This window comes from Symphodus melops (assembly GCF_947650265.1).
Source record: "Symphodus melops genome assembly, chromosome: 3".
Taxonomy (NCBI): domain Eukaryota; kingdom Metazoa; phylum Chordata; class Actinopteri; order Labriformes; family Labridae; genus Symphodus; species Symphodus melops.
The window spans coordinates 12,848,209-12,859,095 of record NC_136693.1 but is presented as its reverse complement, the minus strand read 5'-3'; the positions used below and the strand labels follow the sequence as shown (position 1 = coordinate 12,859,095).

At 37.3% G+C, this 10,887-nt stretch overlaps 2 protein-coding genes across 3 annotated transcripts in view; both read left to right on the top strand.

Annotated features, from left to right (window-relative positions):
• The first annotated feature begins 657 nt into the window (after positions 1-657).
• On the top strand, positions 658-7,194 carry tmem41b (transmembrane protein 41B). Its single transcript, XM_079339486.1, has 7 exons — positions 658-958; positions 1,680-1,797; positions 1,951-2,079; positions 2,921-3,014; positions 3,924-4,028; positions 4,560-4,698; positions 4,826-7,194. Exons 1-7 carry the CDS (start codon positions 862-864, stop codon positions 4,993-4,995), a joined length of 852 nt encoding a protein of 283 aa, XP_079195612.1. The 5' UTR covers positions 658-861; the 3' UTR covers positions 4,996-7,194.
• A 1,992-nt stretch (positions 7,195-9,186) lies between these two features.
• dennd5a (DENN/MADD domain containing 5A) overlaps positions 9,187-10,887 on the top strand; it is a 33,305-nt gene continuing 31,604 nt past the window's right edge. Inside the window, exon 1 of one of the 2 annotated variants that reach the window (XM_079339180.1) lies at positions 9,187-9,496. In XM_079339180.1, coding sequence (XP_079195306.1) covers positions 9,397-9,496 — 100 coding nt within the window. In that variant the 5' untranslated portion in view covers positions 9,187-9,396. The remainder of the gene's footprint in view (positions 9,497-10,887) is intronic. The other variant, XM_079339181.1, reaches the window with a different exon arrangement.

The following is a 10,887-nucleotide window of genomic DNA, read 5'->3' as shown; positions in this document are numbered from 1 at the left end:
TTGTATTTTCATACTGTTTTGGAATGTCCTCTTCCCAATTTGTCACTACCGAGAAAAAAAAATTAAACTACAATAGACACATATTATGTCAACCTCTTAATAATGTGTTTTATTGAAGTTTTTTAAAAAATAAAATAAAATCAATAAAAATGAATGTTTTAACAAATGTCAGTTTACAAAATTCTTCAAAATCGATGTGCAATTTTCTTTTAAAATATACAACACTGATCACAGTAATTTCAGATCTAATGACTTATGAGATAGAAAACGCCGTTAACCAATATAACTCAATATAAATATTAGTTTTTTAGTGTTTTGGTAGTAAGCAGTATTTTCTTTACAGCATTTTAACATATTCTCTCAAGCTTTTTTAAAAATAGTTACTATAACATTAAACCTACAATAAATCTAAGTCTCTTGATTGGGGACAGCTTCTTCACAATAGAAAGTATCCTATTTTTTATTTATCTAGCTTATCACTATCTCAGTTGACGCCCTAGGTTTAATAGATCATAATATAATCTCAGTAAATATCCATGTCTGAAAACGTAATTCTTTTGTGAAACCTTTTGTTTGTAATGGGGCTACACTTTGAACTAATGTCCCACTCCCACCAATAATAAACACACGGCCTTCTTCAGCAGTCGGTGTGGTTATGAAGATACTCCTGCAGGGGGCGCTGTCGATGACTGTAAGTGGTTTGGTTGTTGGACGTGAAGGTAAAAGGTCAATCTGTGTAACGTGTCAGAAGCAGGCTGTCACCATCATACCGGTGTCACTCGTCATTCCACAAGCCGCCCGAGGTTTCTGTTGATCACCCTTGTAACCTGCCAAAGCGGGTTTAACATTTTCTCTTAAAAAATGGCCAAAAAGCGAAGAGACAGACGGGAAACTGACGGTCTGTCCTCCACACAGGAAGAGGTGAAGACGAGTGCTAGCGACTCTCAAGCACTGAAAGGTAAGTCATGGCTGCGGGGGCTAACCTGACTGTAAAGAAAAGCTAAGACTTGTTTTGTAGATAAAGATAGATTTGGAAATCAAACGACATGGCTGGGTCATTCATTTGAGGTCAGTCCGGATAGCACAACATTAGCTAATGTTAGCCGGAGGCTCGTTGTTGTGACACGGCTGAACAGTTAGCCAACATAGCTAATACAAACATAACGGTGTTGACTTGAGGTGTCTCATATTTACATTTAACAATAGTACATACGGTATCTTAAAGTAACATATTAAAACACCCTAAGTGTTAAAACATAGGCACTAATATAGAGGTTTTACACCAACAAAGAGACTGGTAGTAGTAGGCTTACTCTTAAAATATGTTCTTAAAATCAATTGTATTCCGTTTTTTTATTTTTCAAGCAAACCAGATTTAAACAGAGTTAAAACATGTTTTAAGTCTCTTTCATTTAACAATTCAAATGTGCAATAGCGCCATAAATTAATCCAAGAATTCAAACACACAAACATAAACCATAAGAGAAAAAGTAAGTGAATAAACTGGTTTTTCAGAAAACTGCTTGTCACTAGGGTTTGAGGTGTGGCCTCTCTTTAGGGTTTGAGCAAGTGATGCAAAACTGCTAAGAAAATGAAAGTAGGCTCCCTGATACTTACTCTGTTTATTTTCATAGTAAACACTGAATTCATGGGTTAAGTAACTTATTTTGTCCTCACAGATGCTCAGCACACAGCCGGGGGCTCAGCTAGAATGTCTTTTTTGATACTGGTGGCTATCTTCTCCTGTGCTGCCTCAGTCATGTATCTGGTCTATAGGAACTTCCCAGAGCTTCCTGAGTAAGTTTCTTTTATGGATTATTATTTATTTATGTTTTCACAAGTTAGATAAATGTAAGAATCACATAGCAACCGCTGAGGCTTAATTTATGTCTAAAAGATGTTTAGAGTGCTGAAAATAAACAGGGAATTAACTACTTTTTTTTTTTTCAGCGATGAAATGGAAAAAATCAAAATCCCTAAAGACATGGATGATGCCAAAGCCTTGGGAACAGTGCTGTCAAAATACAAAGACACCTACTACACCCAAGTGTTGGTGGCCTACTTTGCGACATATGTTTTGTATCCTTTAAGAAAACCTATTTTTGGAAAAAAATCTTTCAATATTGTTTTCTATCGGACAATGTATTTTCTTAATTTTGTGCCTTCAAAGATTGTATAATAAATTTCTTTGTTGTCTGTATTTGATCAACTCCCCAGAGCAGCATAGCAGATTACCAGCTCACCGTCTTCTTTGGTTGAGTGTCAAGAGTGTAGGAGTGAATCTGCTGACACCCTTTTATACAAGCATTGAGAACCTAAACATATCCAGAGCAAGAGGAACGGTTTGTTGGAATGAAAGTGTCCTAAACACATGAATTGGACATTAACTGGATCTTACCCTTCCAGCCAATTCACTTGCTCAAAGTTGATGAAATGTCCACTGAAGGTCATTGTTGAGAGGATTCACAGCAGGCGAGGAGGCATGTTGATGAGATGCTGTTCCCAAGAGTGAAGCTGATTCATACTCCTTCTGCTTGCATGTGTATAGCTTCCCATATATACACCATAACCGATTAGTCCTCTTTTTGTTTCTCTGTGCTTTACCTAGAAGTCACCTCACTCCTAAAACAAGCAGAGAAAAAATATAAAATGTGTCCTGTTGTGTTCTAATTCTGTAAAAAGACAAGTCCAGCCGGTATCTCTTCCTGATACTTGAGACATTTTTCATATCGATCAGATATTAGAGCTTTTTATTATGGCTCAGAAATGCACTAGGAACTATGTTAAACTATCATTATCCGAATCCTTTTTTCATTTCACATGGACAGTAATGAATTAGATATTATATAAGGCTTGCAGGCTTTATTATGAAAATGTATATACAGTATGTCTGGGTCATCTACCTTAACACTTTCATCAGCCTCCAGACATTTGCAATCCCTGGCTCTATCTTCCTCAGCATCCTGTCGGGATATCTGTACCCATTCCCTTTGGCTCTGTTCTTGGTCTGCTTGGTGAGTATGGAGAGAAAGTTGAAAATAAATGTTGAATTTTGTGTTATAAAACTTTGTATGGAAATGATGCGAAAGAAAGGCTTTGGTAAGTATGGATTTAAATACACCCTCTGTTCTACAAGGACAGATCATGCCTCTTTAAACGTGTTTGTGTTAAATCAACAATATTTCATAATTCAAAAGTTAAACTGAAAGGGATTGGGACAGCCTCTATTATAGATATGGTTTATAAAACAAAACATTTGACTGCATTGACTCATGGGCTGCTGTTTTCTCTCTTGATTTTTCCTTGATTTCTACTCAGGTTTGTTTCTGTTTGTAAGTACTTACTACTAGTAGGGATGTAACAATTAATCCTGCAATCGCAAAAAATCGATTCAAAGGTGTCAAGGTTCACATCGATACTCTGAAAAATGAATCGCAATGATATCGTGAGCGTCAGCAGCTGTAGAGCGGAGGCGGTTGGCAGCATGCAGAGCAAGATTTTGAAATTGAGGACACACCACTGTCTTTTAAATAGAAGATGAAAGAGGTGATAAGATTAGACAAGACAAGAAGACAGGGAAGTACACAAATAGCAGAACCAACATGAAGCAGCATTTACTCAACACCACAATGTGAAGCTCCAATCACCTGCCCTGTGGATTTGTAGCCACTAAAGGAATCTTTTTCAGTCAAAATGTGTCTACAGTCTAATATTGAAAAGCAAACACGAGAGAATTGTATTGTGAGTTCAGCGAATCGCTGTTTGAATCATGCAACCACATTGCCGCTTGAGTGTACGATAATGTGATGTGTGACTCTTAATGAAAGTTACCAATGTGTTCTTCAATCTCTGAGATTGTGTTCTTTACTCGTCTTATCGAATGATTCAGTCATTCAACTGTTTGTTTTTTCTTCTTCTGGCAGTGCTCTGGCCTTGGTGCTTCCTTTTGCTACATGCTGTCCTACCTGGTGGGCAGACCTGTGGTCTACAAATACCTCTCAGAGCGAGCACAGAAATGGTCCCAGCAGGTAAAAGCTGTAACAGAAAATACACTGTGAATAAGACGTGTATTTTTAAAACGGTTATCTGTTTGAGAAGTTTTTTTTTTTTTTAATATATATACATTTCCTTTCTTTTTATTGTTATGACAAACATGTGCAGCCGTAGCTCTGCAGTGAAACCTACTGCTCTTCGTCAGAGTTTGTTGTTGCTGTATGAATGCAGTTATGTAAGCTCTTAGGGCATTTCACAGGCTGAAGTTGGAAGTTGATTTACTGGTATAGTTAAATATTGTGTAACTGTAAGCCAAGTAACTGACATTTTTCTTACAAGAAAGACAGTGTTGGAACTTTTTCATTACATAAGGGCAGAGTAAAGGAAGGTGGTATATTGTTTTACTTCAATACGGTATGAGGGAGGGTTTTAGAGGTTTTTCACCCCCACTTGTTACATTATTACAACAGTAGTGAAGATACAATTGCAGTATATCTTTTTCCTGATTCATGTAATTCATGCCCCTTGACTTATTAAACCTTCCGTTCATGACTTTCTGCTGGCAGGTTGACAAACATAAAGATCATTTAATCAATTACATCATCTTCCTGAGGATAACCCCGTTTCTTCCAAACTGGTTCATCAACATCACCTCGCCGGTCATCAACATGCCTTTGGGGGTTTTCTTCATCGGTACTTTCCTCGGTAAAATGTTCCCATCTTTTCTGTGTTTGTTGTATACATTTATATATTTATTTTGATATTATTTGTTGTCAGTGACTCACTTCTTTTTTTTTTTTTTTTTTTTTTTTTTTAACTGGCTGGTTTACAGGAGTGGCACCACCATCTTTTGTCGCCATCAATGCAGGAACACAACTGTACAAACTCACCACAGCGGGAGAGGCGGTGTCTTGGAACTCGCTAGCCGTGCTCGGCATCCTGGCTGTGCTCTCCATCCTGCCCGTCTGCTTCCGGAAAAATCTGCAGAAGAAACTAGAGTAGAGCTTTTAACACCTCAGCACCTCATCTGCTGGCTGATCCCATCGCCCTCTCTCCCTCAGCTCAGGAATGTGCAGCTGTCACTCAAGTTGTGTTAGCTCAGAGTCTGACTGCTGACACAAAAAGCGCTCATTGAACACAAAAGGCATGCAGTGGTGGGTCGTTCCTGATGTGAAGTCATGTCTAAACTGGCCGCTGCTTGCACAGGTTTTCTGTGAATTATTATTTTGCTTTTTTGGTAGTTTTGTCATTTAAGCACATCTTGTAAATAACATTTGTTTTGCTGTCATTTTTATTTAAGGCTTTTTCTCTCATTTTTGTGTAAATCTAACAGAAAATTAAAGGTGCTACATGAAAGATGTTAATTCAAAAGCATTATTCTCATAGATAGATGAATGATAGATAGATACTTACTTATTGAGGGAAATTCAAGCCAATAATCCAGGTAGCAGTTTCTGAACTAATTTCCATTGAATAAATCTGTTTCTCATCTTGCGAGAACAGCTAAAAATAGCATCATCAGTATCTTGTTGAGGATATTGATCACTTTTTTTTACTGAAAAAACTCCTTTCGATTTGACTCAGAGGTAGCACACTAACAATCAAATCAAACAAATGTAGCACCTTTAATGTCAAGTCCCTTTTTAATATATATAATATATTTTCAACATGCTTATGACTAATGAAGTGTAAAAGCACAGCAATAACCGTCGCACTGATGTTGAAAATGGAATTGGATTATTTAAAAGTCAAACTTTAACATCTGCTGGTGCTTGCCTCGGCAAGCACTTGCAGTGTGGGAAGGTTCCATGTTGTTTCTTGATAGATTACTGGACTCACTGCCATACAACTTGTTTCTTTTCACCAGTCTCTGTTCATTTTATTGGGATAAAAAACAGCTCATTCTTTGTCACTGTAACTTGTAAAAAAAACAGACTAAACCGATGCAATAGTTCCTTGCAGGACAGCTGAGCTGCAGGTTGCTGAACTGCACATTTCTGTTGGTTTGATTTAAAGAAGGGAGCGTAGATGATGTCACACAGCAAAAGGAAAGCCAAACAACGCAACATGGTCTGTAAACGTTCAGGGAGAAACGGGTTCCAAATCTCACCCTGCTTATGTTATTTGTGCTCTGTGTGTTTTCAGATTATGTGTGGCTCCCGTTTGTTATTGTTTTTTCGAGTTAAGAACTGGAGTTGTTGTCCTTAACATGGATGATGAAACGGAGCCCTGAATATGACTGCAAGTGGACTGATTACCCAAGCCTTATCTTTGTTTTTAACTGCTTATAGTCTCCAACCATGCATTACATAGAGATGCCTGATTTTACGTGTCGTTTTCTGCCCTTTAGAATGTATGCTTGAAGCCTACTGTTTCTTTTTCTTTTTTTTCTTTTCTTTTTTTTAATTGCAATGCTGGTTTGTTTTCCACCTGTGAACCGAGCTAACTTTTCTGCTGCTGCTTAAAAACCTTCTCAAATTGCAGTTAATGTGAGTCACTGATTCAGCTCACTTTTTCTTTCATCCTTTAAAACTGCAAATTTATAAAGGCAGGTTGTTTGGTGCATTTAAAGATTTCCTGTTAGTACTTTTGTCTTACTGTCTAATAGAATTTGTGGACTGTAACATCTCAAACCGCTCCATAATCTATGAGTACTCCTACTGTATGGAGATGCTAATGCCTGAGCACTTCCTGCTCTCCTTCTCGTATTGCAAGGTATATCTTTGTTTCAACATGCGGTTGAGTTGATCTTATTGCTCTCACTGTTTAATGCAAAAGCTGCATTTGGTAATTGTTGTCCTGAAAATGAAAATGCATCGTCACTAAGGTGATAAGTGCTTCAAACTTTTTTTTAAATCAAATTATATTTATTTGGATGCTAGATACACTTTTTGGGAGTTCTTCATAACATCCAATCTCCCTGGATATGATTAATTTAATTGATTTTCCACCTTTATTGACTTAAATGATTAATTGTAAACCTATACTTTGGGTCACACTGATCGTACCATTTGATATACTAAAGCTGTTTTTTTTTCTGATAACTTTATCAGTGATCATACTTGTTTAACCTTTTGTAAACATTTCAATAAGCAGTATTTTTTACTGAGCAGTGATGTATAGCAGTATGAAATGTTTACGGAATGAAAACGTCTGTCCTTTTTGAATATTTATTAAATCATTAAAATTATCTGAAAAGAATGACTGTTTTTTAGTTACCTTTAAAGAAAGAGTTTTTTCATCCTGAAACATGAACTATAAACGTTTTAAAGAGTCTTGAGAAATTATCAATGATAAATTCAGAACGTGTTTTAGCTTTTTGACTGACGGAAGTTTGAAATACTGTGTTAAATCCTCAATAGATTAGTTCATGTACTATGCATATCAAGTCTTAAAATACCAAAGTGAGAGCTAAAATAAAATGAAATAAATAAATGAAATAAAATGTTCTCTTAGTTTTTACAAGGGACAAGTGCCACCCGGTGGTGAAACTGTAACAAAGCTTTTTAACAGTGCGCGGTTTGGATAATGTGGCATTTATCCTTTATTCTTACAAACTATTGTGTGGATGGTGACTATGTGTTACTATTTAAACAAGGGAACTAAAGGTTTAATTCAACATTTTAATGATAAAAGATATGATGCTTTTCATGATATAAAACAAAAGAGAGAATCAGTCATTGGTAGATTTAGGTAAAGTAAACTTTCTTTTATTCTTCATTATCATTCCATTATTAAATACATTCAGGAGAAAGGGATTGACACATTGTATTTTAAACCACACATTATTTTCTTCTTTGTATATTCATGTTAGATCAAATAATGGTTTGAAAACATTGTGCCCGCCCATAACACCAGCCTGTTTGTCGATCTTTAAGATATTTAAACTGCTGTAAATGCTTTTTACCTACCTCGAAATATATTTCACAAACCGTAAAAGGTATGCCCATCTATGATTTCCCATTAGCACGTACTACTTGTTTGTGATTGGTCTGAAGTCACGTCATTAGAAGCACGTGACTCTCTTCCGTAGAGCTGCTGACAAGCTTGCACATCTTATTATCATGATTTAATGGTCATATGGCTTTGGGCTTTAACAATAACATGTCCTTAAATAAGTACAGTATAAACATTAGGATAACATCACAGGAACAATTAAAGCCTGTGTCTGTATTTTGTCTTAGCTAGTCTTTCATGGATGCCAGAACACCTCACACCCAGCAGGGGGCAAACTTTATCTTTTCAAGAAGATGTTCAGACGCTTTAACTACAAATACGAAAAGTGAAAAAACACATCATACGTGTTCTCTGTGTTAGAGTTAAATATGGGTGAGACTTAAACAAATATATATCCCTGACTTCACTAAAATATCAAATCATCCTCTACTATTTTTCAATGACTCTCACCGACCTGGCAAAACAAAGACTGCACTTTCTCCTCTGACCCACAGTCAACTACAGTTGTCCTTTTAAACCCATTACTTTAATTGTCTCTGTTTATATTACTTCTTCTGGACACTGCAAGCTGTCCAGTAAAATCCACAGCCATCCTGCGTTATAGGCTGTGAAGATTGGAAGTTCCTTGCGTAGTTTATAAGGGATTTGAACAAAATAACATTCATTAATTTTCCTTCTTCTTTTTCCAAACTGAGGACTGGAACTATAATTTCTCACCATAAAAGCGTCTTCTGAGGCTCCCTCTCTTTTACACATTCTTTATACTTTTTTTTCTTATGGGATTAAAGTTGAATATCATGGACCACCGAGCATTTCGACTGCAACGCTCTGATTTGATGTTTGTAAAGCTAGCGAAAGCACAAGTAGACTCGGAAGTAGAAGCAATTTCCTTAAGAATATTACAATCGTTAAAAAACCGGAAGTAATGGGCTATTTGTTTCTTTATTTGCTGTAGGCGAGTGAGAATCGATTAAAAAAACTTATGAAGAACCGCAGAGTATACATGTAGGCTAGGCTACTGACAGGGCCATAAATCTTCAGATAGCATTGTGTGTGTTGATGTTAAATATTTTTACTAGCAACTATCCATGCTTCGGTTCAATGTATCAGTAAATATATTACTTTTTTACTAACATATGTTTTCATTAATGGGATATATTTAATTCCTTTCTCATTTGCGTTTTCTAAAAAACAAACACAGGAAATTAACTTTGAATTAACCTACGTTGTCTTTTTAAACGTTTGGCACCAACTTTTATCGTGAAGGGTCACAACCGGATGTCGTAGATGTTGCTGTTCGCAGCACAGATTAGCGATGCATCGGTACAGATTTTCGAGTTTCGCAGTAAACGTAGCACCCGAGATGGCAGAGAGAAATCAATCCTCCGAGTTCCTTTAATATGCTCCCTGTTGAGGGGATAAGGGGACCACCGGACCAGACTCAAAATGACCACCGGCTTCAGCTCCGGTTCCTGCCGGTTCGCAGATTATTTTGTGATCTGCGGACTCGACACCGAAAGCGGGCTGGAACCCGACGAACTGTCCGGTAAGCACGATAGCCATCGGGGTAAATGTCGGACTGATGCTGTGACAAACAAGAAGGGAGTGCAAGGACTGATAATGTATACGGTTATTATTAAGCTTTTACAGCGTATTAGTAAAATCTCGTTGTTCTGTTATTCATTTAAAGTGTATTAAATGCTGATCATCACGTTAGGCCTCCTCTCAGCCTGTTTGTGTGTCTATGTGAATGCTCGGGGAGAAGAGACAGGATTACTGGCTCGTTGTGTCTCTTTAACGCACTGACATGAATTTAAATTCCATCCCTGTCTTTTTATTTATTTAATTTATTTTAACCCTATTAATCAGAAAGATTTGTTGTTGTCATTGCGCTGTTGTTATTTCTTAAGCTGGTCACACGCATTCAGGTTTTGGTTATTGATGATGATATAATGTTATTATAACTGAGGATGTTGTCATCAAGGCTCCTGAGCTGTCATCGCTGTTATTTAGAGGTACACACATGGGCGGATTAACCTGGGGGCTAACATGTTGCTCGCCCTTCAATGACCCCCCCCCCCCCCCCCCCAAGATTGTCAGCATCCTCAAGGGACCCACATTGTGTATGAAGCCATCCTCTTCAACAGCCTCTTTAAAGGGCACACCCTTCCCTTCAAAACAATGATCAAATATCTGATGAGAGAGCATAACAGGTTGTGACACACCTGGATCCTGTTATATTCTGTAACACTGATCGTTTTTTGTTTACATGTTGTGATTTTTATTTCCAACATTAGCATGTGTTTATGAGGTGATTTCTATAGGTCTGCATGGGAACTGGGGCCTGGTATTCCCTGGATAGTCTGGGCTCAGTGCCTGTTTTTCTGTTATTCTACATCCAAGGTTTTTTTTTTAATGTACATTTAATATGGCACTATTGTTAATAGTGGACTCCACAGCTTATATAGGGTTAGCATGTAGCTACCCTCCAGTTGATGCTGTTGGGATGACTGAGTGCTGACAGTTAGCACGATTTCTAAAATAACTTAGCCATTTAAACAGCAGCGAGGCATTTGCAAGTTGGAGCTCATTTAAAACTGGCCGCTATAAATAATGTTATTACACATCCCAGAATCTTGTCATCTCATGCAGCCCTTGTGCCTCTTCTACACTGTGTTATTGTAGGCGTTTGAAAATGAATTATAATAGATTTTCTGGTAAATGATATTGTGTTCACAAGTTAAAGAAACAGAACAATGTATTGGTTTATATCTTTGAGTCATGAGCCCCTTTTACACAGCCTGTTGAAGACGGTAGAGTTATGCCGCGCGAGTAAAAGACAGAATGTTTGGGTGAAATTATTGCATTGCAGAGCCAGCAAGGGAGAAAGTATAATAGAGGCAAACCACTGCTCACTGTTCTGCTAATAAGACAGAA